The 18382-nt window shown below is 41.4% G+C and overlaps 1 protein-coding gene across 4 annotated transcripts in view; it reads right to left on the bottom strand.

Annotated features, from left to right (window-relative positions):
- Nucleotides 1–347: 347 nt before the first annotated feature.
- Nucleotides 348–18382, bottom strand: part of DDHD1 (DDHD domain containing 1) — a 66563-nt gene continuing 48528 nt past the window's right edge. For all 4 annotated transcript variants that reach the window (XM_080593733.1, XM_080593734.1, XM_080593735.1 and 1 more), the window contains 6 exons: nt 14104–14366; nt 11795–11870; nt 7069–7218; nt 5507–5759; nt 4020–4202; nt 348–1379 (listed from right to left, as the gene is read on the bottom strand). In XM_080593733.1, coding sequence (XP_080449859.1) covers nt 1198–1379; nt 4020–4202; nt 5507–5759; nt 7069–7218; nt 11795–11870; nt 14104–14366 — 1107 coding nt within the window. In that variant the 3' untranslated portion in view covers nt 348–1197. The remainder of the gene's footprint in view (nt 1380–4019; nt 4203–5506; nt 5760–7068; nt 7219–11794; nt 11871–14103; nt 14367–18382) is intronic.

Below are 18382 nucleotides of genomic sequence, written 5' to 3'. Positions count from 1 at the left end.
CCTTTCATCATGACACTTCTCTCTTCACAACTCCTGAATTACTTTCAGATACAAATCTAATCTAAGTTCTGGTATTCTCAGGCCTCACCAAGTTTATTTTATGCTGCTCTCTTTCCTCTCGATAGGTTCCTTTTACATATATATACACACATATATGCATACAACTTTATACAAACACACACATATGTACATTTAATAATGGCAGGCAAAAGACAGCTGGATCCTCTGCACACCAAGGCTAATGTGAGGTCAAAACCTTCATATATTCTGGAAAAACGCTTGGAGCCTAAAAAGCAAAGGCCTAGCAAAGCAGTTACTTACCTTTGAGAAGAAGGTGACTAATGTCATTTGTGTGAAACCACAAATATTTATTTTAATGAAAAAATACTTAAAGTGTGCCACAGTGTCCATATATTCATTTGAATAGTAGTACAAAGATATGTATTTCTGAGAAAAAGTCTTAACACTGTAGAAAATAAATGTGGTTCTTAAATTATGTCAAAAGAAACCAGTAAAAAAGTAATGTTTTATACACTGGAATAAAATGAAACAGTTAGAGATAATAAATTATAATTACAGTTTTTCAAATATTTGCTTCATGCTTTTTCAGCATTAGTTTCTAAATGTGTCACGTATAATATGCCCTCAGAAGCCAGCAGTCAGAATGGTCTTTCAATGGTAACGTGGACAATAGGATGTGGAGCTGAATAAAGTCCTAGAAAAATGACACCACCGTTTGTTATTTACTGATACATAAAACATCAGAACATGGCAGTTTTAGGTTTGTAAGGAACATATATTTTGTTAATGGAAATTAATTTAGTTTTTTAATCAACTAATCTTTTATACTTTAATGAACTAAACAGCAATTATGGTCATTAACAAGTATGTCACCCAAGCACACTGCACAACTGTGCTTACGTGATGCTACACATTGTATCGGCTCTTTATACAGTCAAAGTTAACAAGAATTTGGAATAATTTCAGGTCTAATTAAGCACTGCAAAATGTTTAAAACTATAAAGTGCTTTTAAATACAAATCATTTTTGCTCTTTAGAAACAGGAAAAAATCCAAACATGCACTTAAACCTGAAACCTCCATGCCATACATACTGCAGTTTAACAGTAAGACATCAGTTTTGTGCCATTCGTTTTAAAATTTCCTTTCCCATCCCTCCCCATACCCAGTCAAAAATTCAAATAGCGTCTAAATTGGATTTGTCGGTATCATCTTGGTCGTGCTTGTACATGAAGGTTAGAAGGAAAAGAGCAATATCCAGAGATGACCAATAGGCAGTGTGTGATGTGACTGCAGACCAGTATCTGCTCTCCACAAGACCTTCCCTGAGCTCGAAATCAATCCTGTGCTCCAGTTCCACTAGAAATTGAACGAGAAACAGAAATGTCGTTAGAACTGTATGTCAGTGGAAGAAGTCCTTGCATATTTTTCTCTCAGACTTAGGTTCTGGTTTTGCTTGCTGTATATAAAATGCACACAACCCCTGTGTTCACATTTAACAGTACGCTCATATAAATCAGCTGCAATTTTTAAAAACACATACATTTTAACGTACATGCATGTAGCACAAACCTGACCTATGAGTAGTTCAGGAAAAAAACAAAAACAAAACAGAAACCAAACCAAAAGCTTGGAAAAATCTGGTGTTTTTTTTAAGTGTCTGTTTTCCACATAGTAATGATGGAAATACATTTATTTACGCTCCTTAGGATAACTACACCAAAGTATCCAGGAAATGTTGGGACCCCCTTGGGAAACTTTGTCAGAATGTGGATGGCTCAGAACTTTCAGCAATAAACAAATTTTCTGCATCTCTAGCAGCTGTACAGGGAGACTACACGCAATACTACATGCCCTTTCTGAAATCGAGCAGTTCCTACATTGCACTAGCCCTTTTAATTTCCAGATTATTCCAAATACATTTCAGCAGTTATCCTTTCATTTCAATGGCTGCTTTGATTAATAACACATTCAAAGTAATTTTCACTGCGTGTTTAACTGGGCCAATGGCTAACCTATTGTGAAGGCACTTTAGTGGTTAGAAAATCTCTACAAGGAGCAATAGAATGAAAAGGACAAAACTAAAAGCCTGCTTAGCTACAAAAGCCAAAACCCCATATTGAGTAAAAAATGTAGCTATTTATCAAAGCCAATTTCAAGGAATTTTAATTCTTGGCTCCAAGACCGCATAAATGGAGCGTCACACAAGCGCTGCCTCCGCAGTCATGGCACAGCAGCATCAGGGAATGACAGGCCTTCATATTTTCACAGCAGCATTTCACTGCCTTCCAAACGCAGCAAGGAGAGGGAGTCGGAGCCTTTGCATACCAGGAGACAACCACAGTCATTTCCACTAAGATGCGTGTATTCAAAATCAGTCTCTCTGCAGAAAAAACACCCCAACCAACCCCGTCTCCATTACAGAAGCTTGGGAGGAAGCCAAACCCCACTGCAAGCCGTGCGGCCGCTCTCTCAGAAGCGAACACTTTGGCCGTGGATTGCATCATTCTGCTTGCAGCCTCGCTGGCCTCTGCTCCACGTTCTCCTTCTATGGAGCAGGGATGGGGCTGCAGCAGAGAGGGATGCAGGAACTGTGCAGAAGGCCCTGAAGTGCCACCCCCGCAGAAGGACCTAATCAACAGCTCCACAATACTCGCCGTCACGTTGGTTTAATTTCCTTAAGTTTAAAACGAAGTTTCTGTCCTCAATACTGACTCAGGAAGGTTATCTGTTGAAAGTAGCAGCGATCAACAGCCTGCAATGTATCATGTGAATGCTATCACAAGATACAACAGTGCTAATACTTGTGACTGCTTAGATTGCAAAAAGCCCCGCCTTGCAATGAGAAGTTTAAAAATAAAATCAAGTATGAGTGTAAAGGAAGTACCTATATTTTTCCAAAAAAATGCATCTGCTAAAATTGCTCGCTATGTTCCGGGTGGTTCAGGCTAGGACAAGGACAGCCTCTGTTTCCAGTCATAAATGCCTTTAAATATAGATTGCTTCAGAATTGCAAATATACGGGCAAGCTTAAATAAAATCCATTTCATGATACATGGTAAGCGGGATTCTCTGCAGGAATTATTTTGCTTTCCCTAGTGATAGTCTAGGAACTACTGATGTACAGATCTCATCAGCTGTAACTCATACACACATATATGTGTGTGTATAAACAACAGACACAAATACACAAACCTCTTTTAAGAGGAAAAAAGATAACAGGGAGAACAAAGTCAGTCCTTGGACAGCCTTCACAGAATCACGGCATGGCTGAGGCTGACAGGGTTCATATGGAGTAACCCAGCCCCAGCAGGGCCCCCCGAGCAAGGTGCCCACCCCCACGGCCAGGCGGCTGCTGGAGCTGTCCCCGAGGAGCCCCCAGCCCCTCTGGGCAGCCTGTGCCAGGGCTCCGGCACTCGCCCGGCCCAGCAGTGCTGCCTGAGGGGCAGGGGGAGCCGCCGGGGCTCTGCGCTGGGCCCACGGCCTCTGGGCCTGGCTCCGGCCTCTCGGCTCCCTTCTGCAGGTGGTCATGGACATTGCTGGGATCCCCCCGAGCCTCCCCCTCTCCAGGCCGAGCAGCCCCAGCTCCCTCAGCCTCTCCTCACAGGGAGATGCTCCAGGCCCCTCAGCACCTCGGGGGCCCTATGGGCTCTCCCCAGCATGCCTGGGTCTCTCTGGTACTGGGGGGCCCAGAACAGGACCCAGCACTCCAGGGGCAGCCTCCCCAGTGCTGGGCATGGGGCAAGGATCTCCTCTCCTGACCTCCTGGAGATACTTTGCTTCATGCAGCCAAGAAACCATTAGCCTTCCTAGCAACAAACGCACATTGCCGTCTTACGAGATTCAAAAAGAACAGACTTAATTTTTATCATTTTAGAGCAAACCAACAAAATTAAATAGAGGCATATGTTACGGCACTTCCAACCTCCCACAACGCACACACGCAGCCCACTGAAGGCCTCGTTCCCACAGGGTATGTGAGGGGGACTAGTCACTAACATGTGGGTTCGAGAAAGCCTGAGCTGCTTTGTGAGAAAGGCGGCGTTCCAACAGTAGTGGCCCTCTTGTCGTCCCCCTCTGCTCCATCTTTCCCGGCCTCAGGTGTCTGTGAGGTGGTTGTACTAGATCGACCAAATCTTGAAAAAAGCATCCCTCCAAGGCCCTTCCCGATGCTCGCAGCTCCTGCATTCACCACGGAGAGAAAAAAAAAAAAACAAGACACAAACACAAGCATAAGAGCAGCTAAATCAAACTGCAAATTAAAGTCACTGTAGCACCCATCAATTAGAGTTGAATGACGGAAAACACTATTCATGCTTTTCTAGGGTGGGAACAGCTTATCTGACTTAAGCGTACACTGCTTACCATGAGACTAATCTAGTGTGCAAGCAAAGGCTATAATTTGGAAACTGTAGTTAAGGGAACAAAAATACAAAATAACACTTCTGAACTTTTTAAGGATGTGTTGTAATTCCTCTTTCATAAAAAGTTGAAGACTAAGACAAAAATGTTTTATAACAATGGTAGTACTTTCTGAACATAAGGATCCCATCGGGACATTTAAGACACTCCTTTCGTTAAGGGGTCTTATGTGGACATAACCCTTACAGAGATTTAGAAATGCTACATCATCCTTCAGAAGGACTATTTTGGTTGCTCAGGAAGAAGGGTATAAAAGTTAAGAACAAATCTGTGTTGTTTTCTCCTGACTTTGCTGCCACCTTATGGACAAGACATTAAAGTTACTGTAGTAAAACAGCAAAAAGCAGTGTACTGTGAGAGAACACTGCTTTGGAACATTGTGTATTTTTACTTAAGGACTAAACTGCTTTTATACACTATTTATTAGATTGGAAAGATTCCTTGCACTAGGTCATGTTAACCTTCTTCCAAATCTTACATAGAGAGCTAAAGAAAGTCCTTGAGTCAACAAAAACTGCAAGTGTGTGCTCAAATATAAGCTCCAGTGAAAGTGAATTTAATCTTAACTAAATCAGAGCTTATTTTGAATCGGAAAGCCAGAAGGGGACAGACTTCATAACTAAGCAGCCCGAATTTCCCTTGGTAAAATCATGAATTAAATAGAACTGTGATACTTTATAAGGAGTGATTTTTCTCCTATTTGTCAATACCAGAACATGTAGTCACAAAACAAGCTTTAAAACATTTTTCCATGAAGTACAGTGGAAACTATTAAACCCCCAGGATGTTACCTCAATAAGCCAGACAACAATAAGGCGGCAATAGCATAAACTCCCTGACCCACATCCTCTCCCTGCAAGACTTGACTCCACTGTATTATGTAAACTATCTTTACTTCAAAGTAAATGTTAGTTTGGATTAAAACAAGCAATACACCTACACAGAACAAACACTAAAAATAGCCAGGAATTGCTTGCTGACAGTTGCACCTTAAACACCACACCACAGAGCAGTGAAGCTATACAAGAAGATGCTATTTAAAAAAGAACATACAAAGCAATTACCCAATATACTGGCTTTGCCTATGTTTGTTATAGACTCTCCATAGTGGCGTCGAACCATGACTGGTGAAGTAGTTGGGCTTGGTACAGTTGAAGCACTTTCACCGTCAGTTACTGAGGTAGGTTCTTTTGTTGGGTTGAGAAAACTTGGCTTCATATGCTCATAAGGTAGAGGGTTTGCAGTGTTGTACCAGTGGATCTGGACAGGTGAAATGTTGCTGTAGTGTTTCAGAATTAGAGGTTCTAACCTATAGGCCTGCAAGAGCAATTCAGAAAAGAAAATTCTGAGAAAATACTAAAGAAAATTCCCATACAGTGTCTTCACCAACCTCAAATCCAAAATATCTGTAACAAGTAAAGCCTAGAAAATGACAGAATAATGGCATTTTATTCTGGTTCACTTATTTTCACTGCATGGGAGATACATTAGCTGCCCAATTGCTTACACACACACATTTGCATATTTTTCTGCAACAGCTTTATTACCCGTTTACTGACACAAAAACTGCTATTAACAGATGTTTGTCATTATGCTTAGAAAGACCAAACTTTACACAAGTTAAACTGATCCTGCACAATGAAACAGAGTGGGAAAATCAACTATGTGAACATTTTGTTTGATAAATCTTCATTGATCCCTGTGCAAACCATGAACTGGAAGGGCATTTGTATGCCTATTAAAAAGTCACTTTCTATTGATTCTTTGTTTTTCTTTGTTTACTTTTCTTGTTTACTTAGCTATAGAAAAGGGTTCTGCATTTATTTATCTTAGAACTAAGCAGAGTTACTACTTGCAGAGTGGGCCTGCTGACTGCATCCTGACTAGTCATCCTAGGTGTCCCAAGAAAATTCTGTTTTTGGAGTTGCTAGAGCTGAACAAGATCAGATGAGCAAGAACCAGCGTGTTTGGAGCTGAAAGATATCCAGCTTCAGGTAGAGTTTAAAACCAAAAGTATCCCCAAATTACTATTCTACAGCAAGCGTGAAACTCCCAAATCAGACTACCATCAAAGAAGTTGCCGAGGCAATACAGATCAGAAGCCCAACATCCTGCCTTTGATAACAGCGAATACAGTCTGCCTATAGAAGAGCTTAAGGACATGGCAAAGCTATACCAATACTTCCTTCCCAAGTCCTATCCCACCCTCTAACAATCCGTTACTATTCAAGGATCCCTTGGGAAAACAGTCTTTGATTTTCTTCAGTACCTTGTAAACTGCTTGTGTGCGTTTCTTTTAACAGCAGTAGTCTCTTAAGACATATGACGTTTAATAGAAGTCAGTAAGTTAAATAAAAGTTGGAACTAGAGTGAGAAATTTCATGTCTTTGCAAAAAACGTTGGGTATTCTCACATCTTACCCTTATTAATATGAAAAAAGAGGTACATGATATTTAAGGCAATTATTTGTAGAAAATATTCAACAGTTATACAATACTAATAAAGACACACTCCTGTGCTGTAACATACTTGCGTTGATTCACATGCTTTGAAGATCACATATTATCACACAGCTGATGCTTAAAAACACTCAAGGCAAAAGCTTGCAACTGCAATTACAACTCACCACTGGATCTGTTGGATGAAAAATATTTAGTAAGCGGTTACAAATTGTTCTGGGCAGAATATGATCTTGACTACCGCTGTTTCCTGGACGGATGCCACGCAATGCCAAAAACACTGCTAATGGAGATCCCATACAGAAGAAATTCTCAACCTAAGGAGAGATTTCATCTACGTTAATAAGGGAAGTAATGCTTTCTAACATGGCTGGATTTGATTTCTGTTTCACAACCAAGAGACTTGTACAGTATTAGTAACTCAAAACAGGGAAGAGCACTATAACATACATAGTGTAACATAACAGGTTATGTTTCCCATTTCCCTTTGCTGTCAGAAGAGAGTTATTACACGTTGTGGTGCTGCATAGTTCAAAAACTGAAAAACAAGTTGGATAATTGAACTAAAACAAGTCTACCAACACTGGAAGGGGTAAAGTGAGAAGAATTTGGAAGACACTAAGGAAATGTGATGAGTTTCACAAGACTGAAGTCTGATTTCTCTTTCCAAAGACTACCACAGCTCCTCGATCTTACCCTCACCAAGTATTCCACGACACATTTTGCTACATACACCATCAAGGAAGTAGAAATGCAAGCTAAACCGAGTATTAGAGACAACACACAGAATTCTCACGGTAGTCACACACACGTGTGCAGGCTGGTACAACCTCTTAAAAATATCTGGTGTTCAGTGAACAGAACGGTGCTTGTCAAAAGTGCCACCACATCACGTGTTAGGAACCACTACCTAGGTACAGCACACCGAGCTACCCTGCAGGCTACTCCCCTGCTGTCCAAAGCTACCGCGACTTGCTCCGAAAGGACTGCCTTTAGCACTGAGAGGCAAGCTGAGTGAATCCGGACTGCAACCACTAACCCATCTGACAAAGGTCACTGAACATGCATCAGTGGTAACGACTTTTGGTCACTACCAACCTGGGCCGGGATTCAACAGTGACCTAGAGGTGAATGGCTTCGTATCCCATTACCAATCCTCAGACATCGTCTCCTAGAAACATCAAATGTAAAACTCTGTAGTCAAAAGTATTTTCAAAAGTCAAAGATACTTTTTAACCTTTAGAATATTTTCTTATACGAGAGATTAATTTTACCATTATCAGAACTTCACTGTAACTTTCCCAATAGTGCCAGTTTGCAAGGCACTACAACCAAGCAACTATCAATGCACTGCTGCTGAACTGGCGAGAGAAATGACTTAATTCCTGCTAAGCGCACGTGGAGAATACTTGGATTCCCACACGCCTTCACTGTATGTCAGCACATGGAGCGAGGGTGTGGAAATAATGGTCTGTTTCATCTATCAGATTCCAGCCCTGAACAAAACATTCTTCCTCCTCTTACTTGGCACTGGTACTCCACCTCTTCCATCCAAAAGAACGCGCAAGTCCCAATTCAATAGAAAAAAAATCTAGGTCTTCAGTAAAGCTATTCAATGTCATATGCTGCAAAGCACTGCTCATTGTCATCTGTATTATTACTCTAGCCTAGTTCAAAGCAGCTCTCCTTTCTTTTAATTAAACTTTACAAAGAGCCTTACATTTTTGCAGTTTGGACAAAAAGCTTTCTCATCTTTAAATACAATAGGAACAGACATTCACTGTGTAATCCTTTAAACTGGGCAAGTAACTTCTAACCCTGTCCATCTGATATGCCCGTATACCGCATTTGGAGTACACGATTACGGCCTTTCTGCTTCAGAAAGAAATCAGGAAGTGACTGCCACCTTAATGCTTGCTAGGAGATATTTTAAAGATGTTTTCATGAATTCACCTTAGGCAAGTACAGACTAGGGGAGAATCTCAGAAGGTAAATATTTGCAATGGTTACAAGGTACATGGCTTTTATTCCATTGTTTCTACTGGTAAACAGAAGATTAACAGCACCCACAGACAGATGACATTTTCTTGGACCACAGTGTTCTTTGCTATGTATTTTCTTACATGTGCAAGCCTTTCAACGTGATCTTCCAGCTCTCTCATTTCCTCTGGAAATGTTTACAAAGACAAAAGTACCAAGCGGAGGGTACTTTAAGGGGTGGCAACAGATCAATACCAAAGCAGCACACACTAAAAATCGAAAGTAAGTCTTCCAAAAATAAAGTCCTTTAAATTGCAGCCATTAGACTCCTAGCACTGTTGCAAAGTGGCTGAAGAGAAGACCACAATCTGATGAAACCTGCTGGGAACAGAGGACTAAAATCTTTCTGTAAAGCATCTATTAATTCTGATGCTTCTCCACGAAGCAGGAGTGAGGCACTTTACATATACTTCACTGTAAATGTTTAAGAGCAGAGAAGCAATTTTTAAGAACATGACCTTTCAGGATAGCACTTTTCTGCCAGTTATGATTCATAAGCAGAAGTCATAATTAATTTTTATGTTAAGCAGAAGCTGAGCCAAATACTCAGCCATTCAACTTAAGACTGACGTTTTTTCAGAACGAAAAGAAAAATAAAATAGCTGAATGAGACAACAGAAGTGAGACAGCGCAGCCCTTTTGTGCATAAATGAGTGTGGGGGATAGATGAACATGTTCAGTGGTGAAGTTAAAATGGAAGAGACAGAAGGCAATTACAGTTTATGTTTATGTTCTGCCTTTTAGCCTGGAGGATCCCAAATTTCCTCCCACAGAGAGGAAATACAGACCTCTCCAGCAGTCTCTACCCATTCCTTTGCGCGGGAACATTCTGCAGCCTTAACAAAGAGAACAGAATTCATCAGTATTACATGGGGAATTTGACTGGACAGTTGCGTGTTGAATTACTCTCGCACATTTTTATATTCAGTATAAAGTCTTCCTCCTCTCCAGTAGGGTTGCAAATCATCATCCTATTAAACACTCATAATTCTTGTACAGGTGGTAAAACACTAGTATCTTACATAAATTTGTGATTGTTTTTGTCAACATTGACATCATTGTCAGATGATGCTACATAAAAACCACTGGGTGAAGTACTAGCTGGAGCTTCTTCTGGAAGAGCTTCTGTAACCATAGGTGAATTAGAAGTGCTAAGGAGTCATGAATCGCTTTGGGCCAGCACACTAACAAGTCCAGAGTTAAATTAATTTCCATTTCAGTATTAGGGAGCAACTGAGGTACATCCTGCTCTCCCCTTCCATATTGTGACTGAAAATCACCCTACAACACTGTTATTTTCGTGAACCACAGAGTCATAAAGAGGTAGGTATTGCACCATTCCCCACGCTTTTATTTTCTGGCTAATCCTTTTCATCACAACCGTATGTACCCATTTGGTTGTGCAATAGAGCCTAAGGAGATCAGGGACCAAAGAATCCAGTCGCCTGCATTGCACAGACCAAAGTAATTTGTGGATCAAGCATTTGCCCTGAATAGTAGTAACTCATGACCATCTAGAGCTCAGGTCTGGCACGAAAGAGCCAAGGTGCTTACTAGTCAGTACCTCCAAAGCAGTTCCATCTCTTTCAACAAGCTAGTGGTCACCCTCAGTTAGCTGGACTGGCTTGCTCATGAGCAATCAATCATTTTTCAATGTCATCCTGTAGAAATCCTCCCTTGGCAGAGGCCCCTTGCCACAGATTCATAGAAAGCCTCCTTCTTCTCCTGGAGGTCTCCTCGCCTCCCCTTGAGGTCTGTCTCCAGCACAGTACTCAAGCAATGGGAGTCACCAGTGTAAAGCACTGCTTTACACTAGGAGCACTAGCATAAAGAAGTCAAATGCCTTTCTTTTAGTAAGGGTAAGAAAAAAGATGCATAGCGTTGGAAAAATACCTAGCAGCAATTTGGATTGATACAGTCTTCTCTTCTTCCACCTTTCTTTTCCCCTCCCTTCCTGCTCCCTCTAAAAAGCATCTGTTCAAAGAAATCTTCAGTTTAAGCAGAGCTGAGTGAGGAGTCATCTTTGCACAGAGCTAAAGGAGTATCAGTCTGGCTCCAGCTTCTTTGATGGTAGAGATAATAGCACAACATGTGTTTTTAAGCCGTGATAAAAATGAGAAGGCTATGACAAATTGAATTATGGTTAGTTTCCTCTTTTTCATGGCTCAGGATTGACCTTGGCTTCTGGAAGTGCTTCTGAACTCAGAAGGAAAGAAAAATGGCAAGTTAAGAACAATGATCTATTTTCTTCTCATCTATCATGTCACATTTTTATAATATAATATTTTAGGATATAGTAGAGCGAATACAAAGTGTTGTGTATCCCACGAAGAAGCTAGAAAATGTCTTTTCCCGGTGACATGAAATCCTAGCAATTTACAGAGCCGATTAGGAAGCAATCTATTTTATGAGACTAAAAGTAACTTGTCCTAACTGTCAGACCAGAGTAATTTGGAAGGAAAATCCACTGCTGGAGGAAATTCAGTCAGATTTGCTCAGAGGTGTGACATGTTAGACGTAGTCCCCAAAGAAAATGGATTAGTTGACAAAATAAAAGTGAAAATTTTTATGATACATGATTGTTGTAATTTGCCAAATGACTTTTACCTTCCCACATGGTTGTGCGTGTGTGTAATGTAACAATCTATACGTTGGCTTATGTATTTACATGTAAACATACATATTTGTAATAAAATTTAATAAATGAATATAGTAACATGTTTACACACATCCATACACATTCAAACTCTTTTACCAACATTATGTCTATGGGCATGGAAAAAAAAAGGTAGAATAACTCAAGTGCACTTTTACTGCAAGCAGAACATTTAGTAAAAACCTAGACATACATACCTTAAATTTTAAGACAGGTGTTTTCGATATGGTAGATGCCTTTAAGCCTTGTAACCTCTCCTCTATTTCTTTCAACCTAGAAAATAAGAAGATCTTTCTGAGATACAAAAAATAAAATAAAATAAAAAATAGCACTAACTTCTCTGATCCAAACAGCCATTCCTGGAGGGTCCAACAGTTTTGTCTGTTAGGAAGAGAGTGACCGTGCTGTTTGTTTTTTCCTTTGAGGCAGTCCAGTCGATTAAGATCAATGCTTGTGAAATCCTGTTTCTCTGACAACAGGAGGAATCAATCAAGACATGACAGTTTCCTTGTTCATCACCCCCAAGAACTTGGCTATCTGCCCTCCTCAGGAGCAGGTGTCTCACGTCCTGCTTCCTTGGTGGTTTTGCACCCAAATCAGCTGGTTTTTGTTTGTTTGCTTCATTTAACCAGAGCCACAGGAAACCCCATGGCCCAAGCATTACGGAGTTCTATATTGTGGTGGAGTATCCGGAGGACAGCGTCCCACATTTTCAACTATCATGAAAAAAGGTCATTTACTTGTTCTTCTAGTCAGCATAAATTCAAAAATAATAATAATAAAAAAGAGCAGCTACAATATAAAACGCCTCCTATATAGGTAGAGCATTATGCCCTCTTCAGAGCAGAAAAAAAACCTCTTCAAGTTCTCCTAAAGCATTTTATAAACAAATATGTTAAGCTTAACCTCTGTCATCCTGATTAGGAAGAAACAAGTCTGGAGCTAAAGCCTTCTGAAAAGTGGTACTCTCAAAAAAGTTAGTATGCTTTAATGAATATCAATTCATTAGAAAAACAAAAAATTTGTTAAAAAAACTAATTCATTAAAAAAAAAAGAAGGCATGTGGAATTCTTAACTATTGTGAACTGCTGTCGAAGGGATCCAATAAACAAACTCGTATGCTCTGTGTATGTTATTCTACAACGTAGAATATTTATACACGCTGTCACACACCCTACTCAGGCATAAGTATTTCCAGAAATCCATTACATATTTGACAACCTTACAACACTAGAAATCCAGAAGACAGAAAATATAGAACTGGCATCCTGTAGCAGTTAAGACTGCACGACACTAACGCGGTTCATGGACAGGAGAGCCACTCTTATCTGTTACAGAAGTGCCTGTGTGAAATGGTACTTGAATTACCACGGATGAAACCTGAAACACTTCAGTGAACGCCTAAGGAGCTGTAAGTGTGAAAATGGTAATTTTTCACTACTCACATGCCAGTAACATGCCTGAAAGCTTGTTTTACCACTAGGCAAGATTATTTGGTCTCTTACTTCCCTTCTCTCAGAAAGGTTGCACTTTATCCAGCCTTGCAGCTGTTAAGAGATGTTCTGTACCAATCTCTAATTACACGCATACTGATTTCAAGCACTCCAAGAGATCTGATACTATATTAATGCTTCCCAAGTGCCACCAGTACTAAGATAGGTTTCAATAAGGCACCAAAAAGAACCGTGACCATGATTTATCCTCGCTTTCCCACTGAAAGACTGAAGCTCAAGCTCCTGTTATTAGATTCTCTATTTACAAGGGCCTCACAGCACCTTGAAATCCAGGTCAGAACAGGGAAGGGACCTTAACACTGTGGAGACATCATGATGATCTACAACGTCCCCTAATACGGAGAATCCATACCAACACTTGTAAGGCACCAAAACCAAGATCCGATCTGCCACAATAGGCAGTGCTGCTTTGCATGCAGAACTGCATTAAGCTTTCTAAATGGTAGCATGCAGAAACTGGTAAATGATCCGCAGCAGAGCAGTAATCCCATTAAGCCCAATCACAGTAATCACAACATCTGTAATCCAGCTGGTGGAGCTCAATTTCCAAGCTGAGCTTTCCTTGGAGAAAACTTCTCGTTTTTCTCTAGAAACACAGGAATTTCACTACTCAGGTTCTGAGTATTTCAGCTCACTGTCCACCTGCGAGCTACTTTGCTGTGTTTCTCAAGTCTCTTAAGGGCTAACGGCCTGACCTTCTCCTTTCCCTCCCGGCTAGGAGCAGCTCCCAGTGCATGCAGGCAGTACGCAGCAGCTACTTGTTTGGTTTTGGTACAGCCCATAGGATATAGGTTCAGAGCTCTTATTAGCAGTGCCAGCTATCTCTGACTGCTTAGTCCTGAGTTTAGCATTTATCACTGCCATTCAGCATCATCACAGGAACAGCAGCCACAGAAGATAACAGCCATGGTAGGTTCTGGAAACACCCAAAGGACAGCATTTAGAGATGTGGTTTTTTTTTTTCCTTTCATAATCACAAGTGGATGCATTACCGTTGTTTGGTTATGTAAAGTTCTTCAAGTAAACGTTGCTCCTCGTAACTCATCCAACTCTCTTCGAGCTCCTCCTCCTCCTTCTGCAGCAACTGCTCGTAAAGCCTGACGGGGTTCCAGCCAGTCATGATGTCATAGGTGATGACACAGCCCAGCGAGTGGGACACGATTGAGACTTTCCCTCCTTTCTCCTCAAACTCTGGATTCCGAGAGCAGAAAAGCGTGTAGAGCCGGTTCAGCTCCTGCTGCAGCCCCTTGACAAGCTGTTTTAAGACAGCAGGGGAAGAAAGTTTAACAACATCATCACGTCACTCCTGTTCACGTATGTTGAGTGCTACATAGACCAGCTTCGTGAGCATGCAGATAGAACAAGCATGATGGTCTGTTTGCATAGGTTCAGGAGGTGAACAAAGCCTGAGGGTTGCTTCAACTCTGTTGCTGTTCTAGAAACAGCCCTCAAAATGCCCACCTGCAGAGCAGAACAAATGAACCCGAGGGGCACCACCAAGCCATGTGCTAACCCTAAAACTGCTGCACTGCACAGCCCGAGGCGTGATCACAGAATCCTTTAGGTTGGAAAAGACCTCTAAGATCATCACGTCCAACTGTTAACCTAGCACCACATCACGTCCCTACGCACCACATCTACGCGTCTTTTGCATACCTGCAGGGATGGTGACTCAACCACTTCCCTGGGCAGCCTGATCCAATGCCTCACAACCCACTCTGTGATACTGAAATAAACTCTCAAATGAGTAACAGCTGTGCTTGAATTACCCCGCAACATCCCCATGAGATAAGCAATAGGTCTCTGTTTTCACTAGCAGTCCATTAGCAAAGCAGTGACTGCTAACACATCTGTATTTCCCTCACTGCTTGTTTCTCCCCCCCGGCAGTACGTTTCTCCTCTGTCAGAGGTTCAGCTCCTTTTCTCACTTAGGAGGCTGGAAGGAGCCTGGGCCATACGATCTGGAACCAGCTTGCATCTCTGCGACAAGCCCTGCACGTAACCCTAGACCCATGCCCCCTTCTCTATTCATCAAAACGAACTAACAGCATTCCTACCTTGCTGCGAGGGACTGGGAAGATAAATCCGCTAAAACTGATATGCTCAGACACTAAAGCGACAGCCTAAACGGGTTCTGGGAAAATATCCCAAACTGCTTTTGGATCTGTGTAAAGCATACTTGGTCTCATTCAGTCTTTCATTATTCTGCCCACTGCCTATCTACAAGTAGGCTTTCTATCTTCTACTCCTACCATACTACCCCCAGTGTATTTTTTCCAAAGGAATCAGAAAGAAATAATGCTGATAAAGAACAAAAAGCCTCATCCCAGGCAAAAGGAAGACAGGGGAGGAGAAAGAGCACAAATGAGACAGGCAGAGCCAGAATTTGAACATTTGATATAAACAATGCTAAGAAACCGAGTAGGTATTTACTGGTTATAGGCTTTTGGGAGATTGTGAAGGGAAAATAGGAATGTAACACAGTTCTCAGACATCATAAACTAATCTTACGATACTACCAAAACAAATACATATTGGCCCTAAGTTAATTGAATATCCCAGAGGTTTATCTGCTTCAAATCCTACACTAGTGTACATACGCATAAAAATGTTAAGATTCACAGAAATAATTTTTAAAGAAAAATGTAAAAAGCCACAAGATTTAGAAATTTGACAAAAAAAAAAAAAAGGCAGCTTTACTTGTGCTATTCAACATGGTAACCGAGAAATGCTTCCCGGCTGTGGCACAGAGGAGGACAAACAAGAAATTGCAAATCATTTCCTTGTTAGCAACAGGAAATTAGAGCTATAGAACATGTAATTTGAGCATGATTTTTCAAGTGTCTGAATCATTACTGAATATAAATATGAATGGCACTAGGACTGTCAGTGTCTGATGCACTCTTTACTGAGATAGAAACCACACAAGCCCTATCCCTCAAAGCGTTGTGAAACGATTAACAAAGCCTTGCGACAGCTCGGAGAGGAAAATATCAACATTCCCATTTTCAAGTCTTTTCACTGTGATGCGTTTGGCACTATGCAGACTTTGGGTGCTACTTTCACACATGAACAAACACGCAGAGGTTTTTAGCCAGAGCTGAAAATAGAAATCAGGACTAGCTTGGGCTGGCTGGCATTTTCTCCGTTTAAAAAAAAAGGCTTTGATTACAATCCAGAACAAAATAACAGATCTGTTGAAATCAAAGCGGTTCAGGATTGTTGCCAGGAGCTCAGAGATAAGAGGGAATGCTGCTCTCCAGTGTCTGTGTGGCTGGCTGTTGTGATCCTCCGAGGGAGCCGACACACTTTGTCCTGCCATCGGGGACCTCAGCAGGGAGCCCAGGACCCCCAGCCACACAGCAGGTGCTCTGCCTGGAGCATGGGCTCCTTGTTTCAGAGCAGGCAGCATGGAAATGCCAAGCAGACTGGTGCTGGACTCATCGTGGCTTCCAGGCACTCTGTCCGTATAGGGGGAGACGACTAATGCCATCTCATTTTAAAAATCCTACACCACCTAAACCTGAAAATCCTAAGCAATACATGCCAACATGCAACTTTTTTTTTCTGATGGGAAGTTAAAAATAACAACTCAACTACTTCCCTGTGTTGCTTGTTGCATAAAAGCTGTTGCTCCCAGTGCACTGCCCAGCTTACTCAATAGTCCTGTACCCTACCCTCCTCTACCGTAGTCTTATTTCAGAGGAAAAGCAGATACCTTCCAGGAAGGATCTTCTGTCAGCCTGCCCACAGCCCATAGGCACAGAGAGCATAAGTAACCTGCTGGCATCATGGCATTTCTTTATAAAGGTTTTGTTCTCTTGCCATTTTGAGGCGTAATACAGCAAATTCCTGGAAAGTCCTGGTCGGACACAATGTCTAACCTTGCTTTTGACCGTCCTGCTCCTTAAAAACATGCCGTTACTGAGGAGATAGGCGAAAACATGGACAGCAACGAAACTGTTCGAGGATTTCCAAATAGCAGTATATTTAAGTTTGCAAGCCAGAGTACAAGTATTAAATTCAAACTAGATCATCGGCCAGATATTGTTTGTAAACTCCAAATCACCGGTTACCTAACGTTGTTGTATAATAGATCTGCTGTAGTAAAGCCTCCAGGTTTTGAAGCACTATGTATGAATGGTTTATTTTCCTGCTATGACAAGAACAACTCTGATCAGACAACTGATCCTTTTGATACACAGTAAGAAAAAAAAAAAAACGACAGAAGGAAAAGAAAAAGCAAATTCATTTTAAGTCCCAGCTACAAAATTATTTAGTTAAGCAGTCTATAAAGTTAAGATACTATTTAATCCTGAGCTGCTTTCTTAGTCTTAAAAAGCACACAATACCCTGACCTGTAAAACAAAAGCTTGTTTTGAAAAGGGTTTTAGCCTGGCAAGTATAACATGAAGTGCTTTCAGATCTGTTTTGTAGTTACAGCCTGAATGTATCCTAACCCACCATTAAAAATGATTTCTATAAATATCAATTGTCCTTATCAAAATCAACATTTCATTGTAATTAAACATGAACACAGCCACCTATTAAATTTTCTCTCCTAAACTGCATCATTGTAAAGCTGACTTTTTCCCCCCATCTACAGCTTGTCATGTTTTTTTCCTCCCTTTAAATGGTTTATGGGAATCTGTTTAATGAAAAAAAGAAAAAAATAAATTAAAAAAAAAAAACAGGTCCCCTTTCACCCAGCCCCCCCTGCAAAGCACAACACCTGAGTGGCTGCTGCATGGTCTATACCTTGCTGTCAGGTTGTAAGCGGAGGGTGCATGGTCCAGAGCCTGGTCTCCTGCTGGCAGAACTTCTCCTGCTCACCCTTGAGCTATAACCGATGGCCTCCCAACAAGGAAGCCCTTTGCCCTCTGCTTTGCCCTGTGCTTCTGCCAACCCTAAGCCTCCCTGCCTGCTGCTCCATGGATCCATTACGTGCTTAGGAAACACCTGCTGTTTCTGCCTGAAAACAGGAAAGTAGGAATCATCCAGGAAAAAAAAAAAAAAGGTGAATAGTGGAATGCAGCATGAACCGACCCCTCTCTGTTTCCATCTCCCCTCTTGCCTCCTCCCTCCCCATTTCCACCTTATTTTGGTGATCAGTGAGACTGAGCATTGACAAAGAGCCATTTCTGCAGCCCCTGCAGTACTGCTGTTCTTTGCCAGCCCCCCCAGAAGGGCTTTTAGTAAGGTTTTCCCCACAAAAAGGCTAGAGTTTCCTTGAGTTTTTGCCCAACCCGTATCACCATCTCCTAAAGGCTT

The sequence above is a fragment of the Anser brachyrhynchus genome (assembly GCF_964034855.1).
Source record: "Anser brachyrhynchus genome assembly, chromosome: 5".
NCBI classification, from domain to species: domain Eukaryota; kingdom Metazoa; phylum Chordata; class Aves; order Anseriformes; family Anatidae; genus Anser; species Anser brachyrhynchus.
This window is presented reverse-complemented; position numbering and strand designations above follow the sequence as displayed.